General features: G+C 43.2%; 1 protein-coding gene across 1 annotated transcript in view; it reads right to left on the reverse strand.

Annotated features, from left to right (window-relative positions):
* Window positions 1-6: 6 nt before the first annotated feature.
* The window catches only part of arrdc1b (arrestin domain containing 1b), a 33,357-nt gene continuing 15,914 nt past the window's right edge, over window positions 7-17,449 (reverse strand). The window contains exons 4-8 of the mRNA XM_037484854.2: window positions 4,244-4,398; window positions 3,833-4,015; window positions 3,257-3,433; window positions 2,463-2,916; window positions 7-2,050 (exon numbers count right to left, since the gene is read on the reverse strand). Coding sequence (XP_037340751.1) covers window positions 1,986-2,050; window positions 2,463-2,916; window positions 3,257-3,433; window positions 3,833-4,015; window positions 4,244-4,398 — 1,034 coding nt within the window. The 3' untranslated portion in view covers window positions 7-1,985. The remainder of the gene's footprint in view (window positions 2,051-2,462; window positions 2,917-3,256; window positions 3,434-3,832; window positions 4,016-4,243; window positions 4,399-17,449) is intronic.

Below are 17,449 nucleotides of genomic sequence, written 5' to 3' on the forward strand. Positions count from 1 at the left end.
CAAAAACACGTCTTATGTCTTTATTGTTATACTGTACAGTACAACTGATTCTTCACTGAATGCTAAAATATTACATTTCCTGATTGAGGTGCGACGATAGTTATCTGCATACGCACCTGTAAACAGTTTAACAAGTAGAAAAATTACAAAACCAGACACCACTCATCAATATGTGAGTGGGGGGAAGGATGAAAAAACAAAAGACACAGAATAATTGGGGCTTCATAAAGCTATAGTACCATTTGATGGAGAATAATTAAACAGAATCAGGATTGATAAAAGCAGCGTGTCGTGCCTTCAGGGAGTTAGTGCTGCAGCATTCTTGGAGATGAAAGGAATTGCACATATTTTCTATAAAATGAATAAAAACAGGCCTGAGATCCAGTGTCCTCGCTGTTTTTAAAAGCTACATATACATCAGGTGGATTAAGCACAGTTCACAGGATATAAAACCAGAAACAGCTGCACACCCCAATGCCCCGACAGAGCAGAGGAGAAGTCCATCACAAGCTCTCGTAAGAGGTGGTGAGAATTTAAGGATAGTTTAAGGCGTGCATTCACAAAAATGTACAGCCAAGACACCGACGTCTGGCTGACAGTTACAGCGGTTTGTCTGTGCTCGGAGCTGATGTCTTCCCCAAGGTCAAATAAAATCTGGAAAACACTTGGCATCGTGATCTGCGGTCAGGAGATCAAACATCATCGCTCTGATGCTTTTCTGTTCTGATCATATAGGAAGGACCTCAAAAACATTCAGAAAATAACAGATTTCTCTCAAACTGTTATGACATCCAATTCTTGGTTACTTTTAAATAAAGTCTGAAGAGGTAAGATGAGCTCATTTCGACATGAGATATTTATCGAGTTATAGCATGAAAATAACATCACAAGATCAGACTGAAAATGAAAGCCTGAACGTGTGGAAATATCCTCCAGCCCTCAAACACGGGTAAAGAAAATGTCTCTCACAAAAACAAAGACGCTAAATCAAGAATCTATTGGAAGTAGTTCAGTCTGAGGGAAAACACGCCGTAGGTGAACTCGTCCCAATGGGTCCGATTCACACAAATACTAAAAGGTGCTGTGTTGTGCACAAGTACGTCTCACAGATGAAAAACTAAAAGAACGTTAAGGCAACAGACAGGAATTAACATTCATACTGAAACCGCTGCATCACATCTCAAGCCCGCATTTTGTCCCTTCGGCTCAATCAACAATTGAAACATCTCACCTCACCCGGTGCACCGCGGAAGCAAAGACTGCTGAAGCCTTTCACTTTGCAGGGAGGTGGACATGAGTTCATACCAGTGGCGGCCACAAGAGGACGGACATGGACTGAGTCATCACTGCAGTCCCCACATCCAGCTGCAGGAGAAAGGAGCCTCATCTGCGGGCAAAACATCTGTTTTCTCCACCCTGCTTCTCTTTTGCACCTGCTTCCTTCTAGTTCATGCAATAATAATAATAATACTATATATATATATGTAGCAGTAAAAACAACTCACATTAAAAATATATATATATACATATGTAAATTTATTTTTAATGTGAGTTGTTTTTACTGTATATATGTATATATATATATATATATATGTACATAGTTGAGGACAACTGAGACACAGACAGAAAGCGCTGAATTGAGCCCCTTGAAAGGAACAAAACAAATGAGTGAATATTAAAAAAATGCTAAGTGATGATCCAAAACACTTCTTTTAGGCACAGTGATGTTCACCCGTTGTGTCTGTCTGACCCTACCTGATGGGACTCAACAAAGTAAACTTATATTCCATATAAGTTAAGATCGCTTTTTCTTTCCTCGTTTTACTTATTGAAGAACCAAGACACAATCTTTGGGGTGTTGTGGGGGTGGAGTTATGGTCCATCCTCTGTAACCCGCCATGTCTCTGTATTGATTTGTCGAGAATGACGAAAGCAGAAAGGTGGGGGTGGTCGGGGGCCATGATGCTTCGTCAGCTGCTTCCTCTCTACTGTCTACCATTGAAACTGGAGGTGGCGCTACTGCAGCTTTCCTCGTAACTGGGCGGGGGCTCTGTAACACACAAAGAAAAGAATGTGAGTCAGGAACATCGCTGAAGTCCTCCAACAACTACTGAAGGATCACCGTAGGCTTCATGGATCTTGGCATTTCAAATTTTGTCAGAAAAGCTCCAACATGTTCCTTTTTCTGGCCATAAATAAAAATACAACTGTACTAAGCAGTGCATATTGGGCTTTTGATTTGTCAATGCGGGAAAAAGCAAAGGCATTCATGATGACATTAACAATGTCTCTGTTTGCTATTTAAGTGCCATCACAGACATTTGTTTGATACTATGTAGGTTTGTCAGCGGGATTATCGCATAAATACACGTGACATGCATATTGAATTGTCCATTGAAGCAAACTGGTATCTTGTGTGTCTCCGCATGCACGTGTTTGTCCCAGTGTGTTGAAGAACTAACCATGAGGGTAGTCGCAGCTGCTGTACTCTGGAGGCAGGATGAGAGAGCAGGAAGTGGGGACAGGATTCACGTTTCCCTCGGTGAAGAAGGGTATGGTGGACCCGGTGGACACACAGAACAGGGCGGATGCGTCGGGCCGTGTGTGTCCGGGAGGCGGGGCCCCAAACGGTGCGTGGCTGAAGGCGCTGGGGGACATGTTGACCGGTTGACCTGATGGATCCTGCTGGGAGTGACTCTTGGTGGGAATCTCCTCACTGGCCTGCACGACGCCTGCACACAGCCCCTCCTCCGGCTCCTCCTCCGCGGGCGGAGCACTCGGTGTCACGCCCGCCGCACCTGTAGCGCCGCGGAGGTGTGGAGGGGCCAGCGCGGGCCTCGCCGGAGACAAGTTGACGGCGATGTTCCCGATGAAGATGGGCAGAGTGACGACCGCGTCCGGAGACTTTAGGGACACCTGTAACATAAACGGGATTTGTGACTAAAGGCTTGAATTAGATTTTAACTTCATGCTGCAATGTAGTTTAAGGCTTGTTACTTTTGGTGGTTTAATTTGGGTACAAATCAGCGGATCAACGACATTTGCAAGTATTAAGAGATAAAGATGTTGATGGATTTGGTGACAATAAGAAAAATCATCAATTAAATTCTACTGATATTAGAAGCAGATATGGAATGAGACACAAGGTAAACTCTGTCAGGATATACTACTTTATTTGTCTATTTTAACTGATCCCTTGAAATATGCTGGGATCTCACAGGATAAGTATTTCTAATAACATTGTCTACACACTGACCTGAATGAAATAGTCGATGTCTATGAGGCTGCAGCCGTCCAGTGCTGACTGCGGCAGAGGAGGGACGATGATCTGCTCTCTCCACTCCGCATGTTTTCCTGCTTTCACTCCGGCTCCCTCCACCTCGGCGATGGTCCGCAGGTCGAACACAGGCCGCTTGGTCTTGTAGGTCACTTTCTGGTGCGCGGACACAAAAAGATGCAACGATGACGTCGAGGCAATTCACCGCCCTCTAGTTTATTGGCAGTGTCTCCTTTCATATGGATCAAGAACAACTGCATTACTTGAGGTATAAAGAGATCTGATGAGCTCTGACACTGAGGTCCTAGTTTCATAAATGATAATAAAATCCTTATATCCTTTAATCACTGCTCCTATTAATGGTATTTGGAAAAGGTAAAGACTGTAGAGACATACATTATGCTGTTGTAGATGTTATGATCTATTTTCTTTCATTTCCCCGACTTATTGCTCAGTGGTTTGTGTCACTCAGCACCTGAAAGCCTCTGCGAGACAACAGGTCCTAAGTTGCCTCACTGCAGCAAGACATATTTATAACAATCTTCACTGGTCTACCTGTATGAGACTGGCCAGCACACATCCAGTGTCCTTCCCGGACTTGTTGTGGATCTCGGTGGATAACTTGATGACCTGGCCGGGGATGTAACCTCTCAGGTCACTGCCAGCTTTCAGCATCAGGGTCCCCGTCTTCACCAGGAGGTAGCTGAACTTCTTTGTGGTTGCAGTGTCATTGGGATGCTGCGGAGACAAAGTCGCAGGATCAACGCTGGTTTGTGCGTTATGGCTGATTAGGAAAGCCTCATCAGCTGATGCTTGGTTCCAGAGAATCAGAAAAAAAATCTGACAGTCATGATTGGAAGAGAGCGAATGATACGCAAGTTATACATGGGAAGTTGAGGAGAGGATGAATTAGATCCTGCTCTACCATCAAATCAAATAAACTGAAGTAAAAAAACAAATACTCACTTCAATGTCTGTCACCTCATTTAGGTTCAGCATGTTGAGCAGGTAGAAAGGTTTCTGGGCTTTGTAGTCCTTAGAGAAGCGGGGCGTGTCAATATTCACCCTCACACGGTAAATGATCTTCCCAAAGGGTCCCTCAAAGGAAGTCGGAGCAGCGACTGAAGAAAAGATTGCAGACGTTACTTTGACAATGTTCATTATATTTTGTTTAGTAATGATCGCTACAGCCCATACATCTGTGCCCTCATCATTTTAGGCCCTATATCAGAGCTGTCATAAAATAGTAACACGCTTTTCAGCCTGATTTCTACAAACAATCTGCATGCAAATTCCGCCAAACAATCTACACAAATGTGATTAATCTGTTGTCGAGACAAAAGCTGAGCCACACTCACTACATCAAATTGTTCCCTTTCTCACTCTTATTCAGATGCTTGCATGTCAGCGAGAGCGGCGGCTGCTGCAGGGACAAGTGTGCTGTCGATGAGAATCAACCAGGAGATGTGGATGGGTGATGTGTTTCAGACAGCTCGGGGGTCAAACAGAGCTGGGGACGGACTGACAAAGGGCAGACTGAAGCCAGACCCCGCTGCCTGCGGCTGCCAGATCCGTTGAGCTCAGACACTCTTTGAGCTGCAGTTGTAATTGCTAAGTTCACTTCAACAGGCAGCCCCATGACTTTACTTTTTCAGGATGGACTTGTATAATAACCAAGGAATCAAGCATGGCCAAAGTTATGGCTATGTGAAAACTAGACCACATTAGTGATAAAAATAATAAATGGACTCGTGTTCCCCAGTGGATGAATCCTATTGATCCTGATTTGAAAAGGGTTGTCAGATTTCTGGATTGAAGATGGATTGCCATGAAATCTGGTACAGAGAGATCATTTCTGCTGCCCTCAGCATGAGCTGTAGTTTCTTTGGTTACTCCTTGACCTTTCAATTAGTGGCACCATCACATCAACATTTCAGTTTGTAGGAGCCAAAACCTCAGAGTTGGTGTTCTGAAATGTGTCATACTTGAAAAGGAATATCTGGGCATTTTAAGGATGTCGTTTTTCTTTTGTTGTGGAATTTAATCATCAGCTGGGAGTCTTGATTTTTTCAACTTCAAATTGTATCTTGTTGCGTCCTGCGGGTTTAATGGTTATCTGCTTGTACTGGATCCACTGGTATTTATATTTGTGTCTTCCTTACAGATTGTAGACTGTAGCTAACAGATATGGTAGACAGTTCCCACCTGTCCAGGATGTGGGGCTTGTTGGGGTTTATGTAGCTTATATAGTAACAAGTACCGGATGTGCTGTTGATTAAAGGCAAAGACTGAATGAATTTATTGTAAGAACAAGACAGCAAATAAGTTACTGAGTAGTCCAGCAGAAATATAAACATGCAAAATGACCTAGAATTTCACTCATGTGGGTGTCATCATGAGGTCAGAATGCACACAAAATTGTACCAAATAATACACACTCAATTAAATTTTCATTGTCGTTTTTCAATAAAAGGGAGAAATTTCCCTTTAATTAGGTGTCCATCTTTAATGTGCCCAATCCACATAGCTTTAGTTTTTTTCCACCTCAAACACATCTGTAAAATTATGTAATTCATACATATGGAAATAACTATGTAGTCATAGTCAGATACGGACAATAGGCCTAGATGTATGTACACTGTGTATAATCAATGCATTTTACCATGTCGTTTTCATTAATATCGTGCTGTGGGTTAATAATAGTATGAATGACACTTGTGTTCAAAAAGCTGGGCAGGATCAAGCTGGTGAAAAGGGAACCTTACAGATGTTTTATTTATTACTATCATAGATAAATATTCCTGTATGTTATTTGTGGTATCAAAGGTATCTGGTACCGTATTATTTTGGCAGGTATAGTATCAAAGTCATAATTTTGGTATCGTGACAACCCTGGTTCCAGGGTGTATTACATATGTTGTAATTACAACATTGAAAGCGTATAATGCCTACTTCTATGAACAAGATCTCATCTTGCATTATGTATAACCCTCTTAAACAATTACAGATTTTTTTGCTTTTGGAATTGAATAACAAGATCCAAGCTAAAATAAGCAGTTGGTGTGAAGTTAAATTTCAATGGTAGATTTAAGCATTTGCCGAGAATTAAAGCCGAAGTTCTGCTGTTGGTCAAGAGTCTCAATGACGGTCTCCTCATGTCCTTTAATGAAAACAGCCGCTAGTTTTAATGCACAATGATAGACAATATCAAGCTACACTCTGGATACAGACGAAACGTTAAAGTGACATTTAAATATGAATGTATGAATCTAAACTCCAACAGACGTAACGTTACCGGTGAACAACATCAGTCACCACATTAAAAGTTACGAAATCTCAGCCCGGTTATACTATACTCAAATCTCATGTATAACCGCTATGGAGACGTGAATACCAGCGGAGCATTTCTCAGAAGTCTTGCCAAAAACAGGCTGCTCTCTCCGGGCTGAGATGAACTGACCGCCCGGTGCTGCGGGACTCTGACGGTCCGTTAACTACACCTCACATCTGCGATATCCACGGAGCAATTTTTTTCGAAGGCTCAGAAATGTTGCTTTAACAACTATCATTATATTCTTTTACTTAAATATAGTAGTATTTATAAACCTCGACATATGGTTGTGTTTACTTCCATCTATCTTTGTTGCCGGTTGCTGAGGTGAAATGCATTCTGGGATATTTGGCTCTCACAAGAACAGACGAGCCTGCTCCGACGCATGCCCGGTAAAATGGGCGGGGCGAGTCACATCCGGGCATGTGGCAACAGACACTGTGACTTCACCTGCTCTGATCTGCCGTTGTAGCCAATGGCAACAGACCTGTGACATCACCTGCTCTGATCGTCAGAATCATTTTAGAACCCTCACACACACTTGGCTGCGATCTGACTAAGAATTCCACCAAAACACTTTCGTTCCTCAGTATCGCAGTTCAACACAACACCTACACACACACACACAGAGGGCTGAACCAAAGAGACATTCCGGATTTAAAGAGAAATACTCAAGAAGTAAGTTCAAGTTGAAAAAAAATACAGCAAAAATGCTCCCAGAACAGACAAATGATATGGAGCAAGCATTTTCCTCGGCAATGCTGTTTTGGAAGACGTTTGAAATTAACGTCGACCAAACCATTGAGGCAGGACAATGTTTAGATCCAGCACCAAGTAGTCTGGAGAACCATTGCGATGAGGCCATGGCCGCGGCTAAGAAGACCATCCAGAGTCAAGCGTCAGAAATAGCCGAACTGAAGAGGACTCTTTGTGATCTCAAGAAGAAATTTAAAGATCATGAGGCAGTTGGTAAAAAGCTTGAGTCAACCAACCTTGAGCTTGAGGAGCAACTCTCAGAGAAGACCAAACTTCTCCAGATCCAGACAGACTGCAAGGTAGAGCATGAGATTCTCATGGGAGAACGCAATAATCTGATTATTGCCCTTCATGCTGAGCAGGCCAAGACAAAGCAGATGGAAGAAGATAAAAAGCACTTGAAACGGACTACAAAACTCCATGAGATGCTCCAGGAAAAGGCCCTGATCTTGCAGCAGGAGGATCAGAAGCTCCAGGAAGAGGCCAAGCTGTTGCAGCAGGAGAATAAGAAGCTCCAGGAAGAAGCCAAGAAGTTGCAGGCGGAGGATAAGAAGCTCTTGGAACTGAATAAAAGGCTCCATGAGAAGTGCCAGGAGGAGGCCAAGAAGTTCCAGGACGAGGCCATAAAGTTCCAGGAAGCAGCCATGAAGTTCCAGGAAACTGATACGAAATACCTCCACCAGAAAATGAACGTTCTGGTGCAGGAACAGATTACGCTGGAGAATCGTAATAACCTCCTGGTGTCGGAAAGGCGCGAAGCCCTGGAGAGTAATATGGTCCTGACCCGGGAAAAGAGGGTTCTGCAGGAGGATAACATAATTCTGGTGAGGGATCAGAGGCTCCTGGAGAACATATGCCTCCAGATGAAGAAAAGACTCCTAGGAGTCTTTGGTAGGCGTATGGAAGACAGGGTCACGGAGATGACAAAGATGAGGCGGAAGATGTTGGCGACTCAGAGGGGCGCCGAGAGGTAGATAAAGGCCTCTGAGGATTTTCTCCCGGAACTCGGGTTATTAAAAAAAGGTGGAGGAGACGGAGAGGTGGATTTTTACACCGGATCGTCTGGGAGGTAGACGCCCTTCTATTGCTCTGTGGTTTTTTTTTCTCCCGGTGCTCGGGTTTTTTAAAAAAGGTGGAGGAGACGGAGAGGTGGTTTGGTACATCGGATCGTCTGGGAGGTAGACGCCCTTCTATTGCTCTGTGTTTTTTTTTTCTCCCGGTGCTCGGGTTTTTTAAAAAAGGTGGAAGAGACGGAGAGGTGGTTTGGTACATCGGATCGTCTGGGAGGTAGACGCCCTTCTATTGCTCTGTGGGGTTTTTTTCTCCCGGTGCTCAGGTTTTTTTTAAAAAGGTGGAGGAGACGGAGAGGTGGATTTGTACACCGGATCGTCTGGAGGTAGACGCCCTTCTATCCCTCTGTGGGCTTTTTTTCTCCCGGTGCTCGGGTTTTAAATAAAAAAATGGTGGAAAAGATGGGGAGTGAACTTTGCCAGCAGATCGTCAGGAGGTAGACGCCGCTTTTCCAAGAAGGCAGTCTTAGTGAGGTTGGCATGGGGTAAGAAAAAATATGTGGGATCGAGGGTGATATCAAGGTTGCGGAGCGGGCTGACGATGTTGAGAGAGAAGGTCTGGGATGAGCGGATCAGGGAGTCAAGAAAGTAGTCTTAAATGCTGATTATTAATGTCTGAATAACCTCCCCGTTGTTTAAGGAGGCAAGGATTGCAAGCCGCGAACCAAATCGTTCGGTCAACGGGGGGGGGGGGGGGGGGGGGTGGTAGCGGTAGCGGTGTTGCCGACGGGGGTCAACATGGCCCTCCACTTCATCCTCCAGCATCTGGACTCCCCAGGAACCTACGCCAGGATCCTGTTCGTGGACTTCAGCTCTGCCTTCAACACCATCATCCCGCCTTTGCTGCAGGACAAACTCTCTCAGCTACATGTGCCCGATTTCACCTGCAAGTGGATCACTGACTTCCTGTCCGACAGGAAGCAGCACGTGAAGCTGGGGAAACACGTCTCTGCCTCTCGGTCCATCAGCACCGGTTCCCCCCAAGGCTGCGTTCTTTCCCCTCTGCTCTTCTCCCTGTACACCAACAACTGCACCTCCAGTCACCAGTCCGTCAAGCTCCTGAAGTTTGCTGATGACACCACCCTCATTGGACTGATCTCTGGAGGGGACGAGTCCGCCTACAGGTGGGAGTCTGACCACCTGGTGACGTGGTGCAGCCAGAACAACCTGGAGCTTAACGCCCTGAAGACAGTGGAGATGGTCGTGGACTTCAGGAAGTACGCAGCCCCACCTTCCCCCCTCACCTTGTGTGACTCCCCCGTCACCACTGTGGACTCCTTCCGTTTCCTGGGCTCCATCATCACCCAGGACCTCAAGTGGGAGCTGAACATCATCACAAAAAAGGCCCAGCAGAGGATGTTCTTCCTGAGGCAGCTGAAGAAATTCAACCTGCCACAGACGATGATGGTACACTTCTACAGGGCTATCATCGAGTTCATCCTCTGCTCCTCCATCACCGTGTGGTACGCTGCAGCCACAGCCAAGGACAAGGGCAGGCTGCAGCGTGTCATCCGCTCTGCAGAGAGGGTGATTGGCTGCAATCTTCCGTCTCTCCAGGACTTGTTCACTTCCAGGACTTTGAAGCGGGCCAGAAAGATTGTAGCCGACCCAGTTCATGTCCCACCCTGGACATGAACTGTTTGTGCCCCTTCCATCCGGCAGGAGGCTGAGGTCCATCAGGACTAAGACCTCCCGCCACACGAACAGTTTCTTCTAGGGCTGTCAAAAATAGCGCATTAATGCCGTTAATTAGTTGTTTGTTGTTAATTACGTCAATTTTTTAACACAATTCACACAAGCGCAGTGTGACAAATTAGCAGGTCAGGAAAGTACCTCTTCCTCTAGGGAATGCACTTCATCTTATAGAACACCTTACTGGCACCTGCAGGCATAAATCAGTACTCATCACAATAGATTCTCATTAGGGAGGTGCCGTGCCGTTGGGAGCTAGAGACGAGATGGAGCAAGGTGAGCAAAGTGGGCCTATGGACGGATTCAAATATAAAAAGAATGATGATGGTACAGTTAACAAGTACAAAGTTATTTGCAAGATTTGTAACAAGGAGTTTCAATTTCACCGGAGCTGTTCAAGCTTAAGGTACCATGACAACGCCAAACATGGGTTTGCTGGGCCGTCAGGTCAGTTTGCGCCAGTCCACGCTGAATGTTCGGAGGCCTTTAACCAAATCAACCTCTGATAATTTGACCCACACAATAGCAAAATGGACCCATTAGCATTGTAGAAGACTCAGGTTTCCTTGATGTTTTGCAAGTGGCGTCTCAAGACTCATCCTATAAGCCACCGTCAAGACCCACAGTAATGACGAAAATACACGAAAAAGAAAAAAGGAAAGCGGTCTTGGCTCAAGTAAATCATATCGCCCTGACAGGTGACCATTGGACATCAACAATCAACAACAATTGTCAAGTAACAACAAGTAACAACAATTACCTCGGAGTAACTGCACATTTCATCAGTGATACGTGGGAACTGAAGTCTTTTGCGCTGACTATATTAAAAACTGAGGAGCGTCATTTTGCGGAGGCTTGTAAAGAACAGTTCCTGTCTGTTGCACGTAAGTGGGACATCGAGAGCAAGACGACAACGATTGGGACTGACAGTGCGCGCAACATGGTTGCCGCAATTCGACTTATACACTATGAACACATTAACTGTGTCGCTCACATGGTGCAGAGAAGTGTCACAGTGAGTCTTGCTGACAGCGGCTTTGTAAACGCTTTGGCCAAGGCGTGGTCATTTTAAGCACAGCCCAGTAAATGCTGCGGAGCTTCAAGCACAACAAGTCAGTCTGGGAAAGAAGCAAGAGCCACTGATCCAGGATGTTCCAACACGTTGGAATTTGACGCTGGAAATGGTCAAGCGCGTGAGAAAAAATAAAGAGTCCGTCATCGCAGCCCTGGACCATCAGGAGCACAAACTCGTTTTGCCCACCGCAGCAGAGAGCAAACTGCAGCGGCTCGAGACCCTTCTAGAGCCATGCAGGGAAATCAGTCTGTAACTTATCAAATAACATTGCTTTGATTATTTTCTGGAATGAATTAAACCAAGTCAAATATCAATAACATGTATGTAAAAAATAATAATGATAATAATAATGATGATAATAATTTATTATTTTCATTATTAATAATATGTTGATAACCACTGTTCTAATAATACACTGTCTCTGTGTGCATGTGTTTGTGCGCGTAGGTATGTAACCAAGCTCCTGGGTGGAGAGGCCTATGTCTCCTGTTCTGTGGTACTACCATCTCTCTGCCACTTGCGTCTGAAGATGGAAGCCTGTGATGAACACCTTGCATATGTGGTGAGATTCAAGACCAAGTTCAAGGAGGATCTAGCATCCCGTCAAGAACAGCTTAACAATGCATGGCTCCAGATTGCTACAGTTTTAGATCCTTGTTTCAAAGACTTGAAATGCATGCCCAAGACAGACAGGGACGAGGTGTGGACCACACTTGAAGGGATGCTGCAACAAGAATCACCCAGAAGGTCTACACAGGCACATGATGATGGGCCACCCAGGAAGAAAATCAGCCTTCTGCAAATGGGCTCAGATTCAGAATCAGAATATGAAGCGGTCCAACCTGTCATACAGAGGTACAGAGCAGAGCCCACCCTTCATTTGGAGGACTGCCCCTTGAGGTGGTGGGCATCTCATTCAGGAGCCCATGAGAAGCTGGCCTCCCTAGCTCACAAATATCTAGCCACTCCTGCAACCACTGTTCCCTGTGAACGACTATTCTCATTTGCAGGTCACATTGTGAACAAGAAAAGGTCAGCTTTACTTTCAGAAAATGTGAACAAGTTAGTTTGCCTCAGCAACTGGCTGAAAGATGATGAAGCTCAGTAGATTTGAAAGGTGATGTTCAAACAAAATGACCAGTTTCAGTGCAACATGCTATAGTAGTTAGCAACTGGATTTTTGAGCAACTGGATTAAAGAATGCAGGAAAAGATAAAAGATTGTTCTTTGGTTTGATTTAAAAGTTGAAAATGTTTTTTCCACATAAAAACGCAACAGATGACTTGACCAGATCATTTGACAGCCCTAGTTTCTTCCCTTCGGCAGTCGGGCTCATCAACAGAGCCCGGGCTCCCCCTGACTGACTCTGACTCCCATGTTCATTCATTCACTCACTTTGTCACTTTCACTTGTCACTCGTCACTTTGTTTAGCTGGTGCACTTTATCTTTATTTCTAATTTTATCTTATCTCCTCTAACTTACTAACCCATAGCTTTAGTTTTTAGTATATGCATGTATAGTTTTATGTATGTCCAACATATTATGGCAATAAACGTTTCCTGATTCCTGATTCCTAATAGTGAATCTAGTACTTACTTCTTATACTGCTAGTACCACCAGTGTCGCAATTACAACTATAACTAGTAGTAACCTTATATTATTACAATATATTATTACAAAATATTTTTTAATTCTCAGCTTTTCCCATTTCAATTCTTTCAGTAATTTAAGCTCTTATTAGTTCTGTATTTTTTCAAATTCATTTCAGCTTTACTCATTTCTGTATTTTCAACATATTTTATTTCAGCTTCTCCTATATCTATTCTTTCTTTCTTTGTGTATCTTCCATCCAATATGAATACAAATTAGATATACGTATGTAGCACACTTGGACAAACGTGACATCCGGGCGTGCGTTGAGTTCGATGAATCTTTTATTACTTAACGGACAGTGGTAGAAGTGCGCACCAGCGCCAGTTTACAGGTACACTTGTTTTCTCTTCTTCCTTCTTTTTTTCCTTTTTTCTCCAAACCCACGAAAAACACCTCCTGCTACACTTCCTGTACAAGGACCCGTTAGGTGACCTCAGTGCCTGTGTGGGCACCCCTTGTTCTCACCTAATCATAGATATATAATATATAATCAATCCAAGCACAGAAACATATGCCGGTTCCATAAACATAACTAGAAAAATCAAATCAACAGATAATGCAATAGGGGGGTGTCCACTTCCTGTAGCAACTCAATCTGGACCCCACATATACACCAGTGTAATCCAGTAAGGTTCAGCAGCACCACTACAGCTGCTTCATCTGCTTTAAAAAGACCTTTAGCAAGACCAGCTGACCAGCTGACGTGGTGACGTCATCAAGTCAGCTGCTGTTCCAATTGCGGAAATGTCTGTTCTCTATGAGGGGCCGTTTAGGACTTAACTACTGAGACATTCTCACACACACTATTGAGACACTCAACACTCTCACACACACACTACTGAGACACTCTCAAACACACTACTGAGCCACTCTCACACACACTACTGAGACACTCTCACACACACTACTGAGACACTCTCACACACACTACTGAGCCACTCTCACACACTACTGAGACACTCTCACACACACTACTGAGACACTCTCACACACACTATTGAGACACTCATGCCATCTCACTAGTGTGCGTGAGAGCATCTCACTATTCAACATGAGAGCATCTCACTATACAATGTGAGAGAATCTCAGTATACAGTGTGAGAGCATCTCAGTATACAGTGTGAGAGCATCTCAGTATACAGTGTGAGAGAATCTCAGTATACAGTGCGAGAGAATCTCAGTATACAGTGCGAGAGCATCTCAGTATACAGTGCGAGAGCATCTCAGTATACAGTGTGAGAGAATCTCAGTATACAGTGTGAGAGAATCTCAGTATACAGTGTGAGAGCATCTCAGTATACAGTGTGAGAGCATCTCAGTATACAGTGTGAGAGCATCTCAGTATACAGTGTGAGAGCATCTCAGTATACAGTGTGAGAGAATCTCAGTATACAGTGCGAGAGAATCTCAGTATACAGTGCGAGAGCATCTCAGTATACAGTGCGAGAGCATCTCAGTATACAGTGTGAGAGAATCTCAGTATACAGTGTGAGAGAATCTCTGTATACAATGCGAGAGCATCTCAGTATACAGTGCGAGAGCATCTCACTATACAGTGTGAGAGAATCTCAGTATACAGTGTGAGAGCATCTCAGTATACAGTGTGAGAGCATCTCAGTATACAGTGCGAGAGAATCTCAGTATACAGTGCGAGAGCATCTCAGTATACAGTGTGAGAGATTCTCAGTATACAGTGTGAGAGCATCTCAGTATACAGTGTGAGAGCATCTCAGTATACAGTTTGAGAGCATCTCAGTATACAGTGTGAGAGAATCTCAGTATACAGTGCGAGAGAATCTCACTATACAGTGTGAGAGAATCTCACTATACAGTGCGAGAGCATCTCACTATACAGTGTGAGAGAATCTCAGTATACAGTGTGAGAGCATCTCAGTATACAGTGCGAGAGCATCTCACTATACAGTGTGAGAGAATCTCAATATGCAGTGCGAGAGAATCTCAGTATACAGTGCGAGAGCATCTCACTATACAGTGCGAGAGAATCTCAGTATACAGTGTGAGAGAATCTGTATACAGTGTGAGAGCATCTCAGTATACAGTGAGATGCTGTCTGAGTGTCTCAATAGTGTGTATGAGAGTGTCTGAGTAGTGTGTGTGAGAGTGTCTCAATAGTGTGTATGAGAGTGTCTCAATAGTGTGTGTGAGAGTGTCTCAGCAGTGTGTGTGAGAGTGTCTCAGTAGTGTGTGTGTGAGAGTGTCTCAGTAGTGTGTGTGAGTTAAGTCCTAAACGGCCCCTCATAGTCCTCCGTTCTCCCGAACCTGCGAGTCAGGACTCCCGAGTCTGTCTCCCGAGTCTATTCTCGGAGGAACGCAAGTCTGTTCTCGCCATCTCAGGTATTGAGAAAGGGCCTAACACTAACATATAGATGAACACATGGACACACTAACATACTAAAGTACCAACGTACTTTATAGTTATGCTCATAATCAACTGTCTCAAAGTGTCAATCTTTCATCACTTCAGAACTTAAGCTAAACTATTTTACTATAAAAACCACACGTACAAATATTCATGTTCTTGCAGTTAATTAAGATCCATATATTTCATGCACTTTAGAGACTAAATATTATTATTATAATACAAATCACTCACATGCACCCTGCCCCCAGTACGCACATGCATGTGTTACATTGTGCATTGCTGTGTAGAAATAGAGGAGCTAGATTAACTAAAATTGGTTTCTTAAGGTGTAACATTCATTAAAAAAAAGAAAATAGAAATAAAAAAAACTGTCAGGCAGCTCCAACTTGTTCAGAACGCTGCTGCTAGAGTGCTAACAAAGACCAAAAAATGTGAGCACATTACACCAATTCTTAAATCCTTACATTGGCTCCCAGTATGTCAGAGAATTAATTTCAAAATCCTACTGCTCACATATAAATCACTACATGGTTTAGGGCCAAAGTATATCACTGATATACTTCCACTACATAAGCCTTCAAGATCACTAAGATCTTCTGACACCAATCTGTTAGTGATTCCCAGAGTAAATACAAATCATGGGAAAGCATCATTTAGTTACTATGCAACAAACAGCTGGAATACACTTCCTGAAGATTTAAGACTCGCCCCAACTCTGACCACGTTAAAACAAGACTGAAAACCTTTATGTTCACCTTTGCCTTCTGCTAAATTTTACCTTTGCCCTTTTAACCTTCAATTAAATAATTTTAATAAGATTTTAATCTCTCACTCTGCACTAAAACTTTTAATTATCTTTATAATTACAATTTTATTTGCTGTTTTTTAATTGTCTTTTAATTCTTGCATTTTATTTCACTTTATTGTATGTCATGTTATGTGAAGCACTTTGAGTCTGCCTTGTGTATGAAAAGCGCTATACAAATAAACTTGCCTTGCCTTTACTGTCCCTTTTTGTCAAAGTTGCACATTATTAACCTGATATTCATTATCAGTGTTGCCAGTTACTGAAAAAGTAATCTGATTACTGACTACTGTTTTCTCCTAAGTAACTTAGTTACTTTACAGATTACTTGATTGAGCATATATGGACACATGCGCACACGCGCCCACTGTTATAATGGCAGGGGAAACACTGGCTTGATAGCATTGTGTCGCCACCAGCACAGAGTGTACAACGAACCTTGATATTTCCATCGTTAGCTGACAAATTCTTAAAATAGCGATTGTATTTCCAACTCGAAAATGCGCATCTTTCTCTTTCCTCCATTGTTGTTTGTGACGCTGCGTGATAGGTCTGTGTATGTACACGTGACGTGACCCTCAGGCTGAAAACGTGACTTAATTGTCGTATAGGCTACGTGGCTTCACTCCCAGAGATGCAAGAAATGTTAATGTTAATGACAAAATAGAAACGCACAGTGACTTTGACAAGTAACTTTAATCTGATGCCTGTTTTGGACATACTAACGCGCGAGATGGTCAAATTAGAATAACCCGTTACTAAGTGTTATTTACTTCAAAACAGTTCAAAACTTTGAAAGGTTTAGTGCCAGTGTGAACGCTTCATAACACATTTGAATGAACTGAGGTCTATGAGTAGAAACTGTTAAAAGTTTTTCACTTTAAGACTTAATTGAAGTCTATTTTAACCGCAGACCAGCAGGGGGCGTACGAGACCCATGACTCTCCAATGAGCCACTCCTGGGGTGACAATGTTTAAGAGGCATCACCACCAAACGTTCACAGCTGATTACTTACATTAATACATTCATTTTGTAATACATACTTTGCAAAACATCGACATAAAAATGCAGTGCAATATCTTGTATGTCATAATGTGTCATAATTTGAGAAAAAAATAAATAAAAGATTATTTTTTTTGACATATAAGAATCTGACAAACAGAATAACTCTTGGAAAAATACTGTCAACAACAATAGAAAACACAATCTTTGTTGGAATAAAATGTAGATGAGTCTATGACTGGTGTATGAACACCTCTGCGCCTTTAGAATATATACTAGACTAGCTTGGTATATGTAAGTGCTACCGAAGTAGATATATCTGGCTTAGAGTCAGAGAGAAAAATACAACCTTATGATGTATGTATTTTCACACAATACGCTTCAGGTGAACAGGGTAAAAAAT

The sequence above is a fragment of the Pungitius pungitius genome, chromosome 18, assembly GCF_949316345.1.
Source record: "Pungitius pungitius chromosome 18, fPunPun2.1, whole genome shotgun sequence".
NCBI classification, from domain to species: Eukaryota; Metazoa; Chordata; class Actinopteri; order Perciformes; family Gasterosteidae; genus Pungitius; species Pungitius pungitius.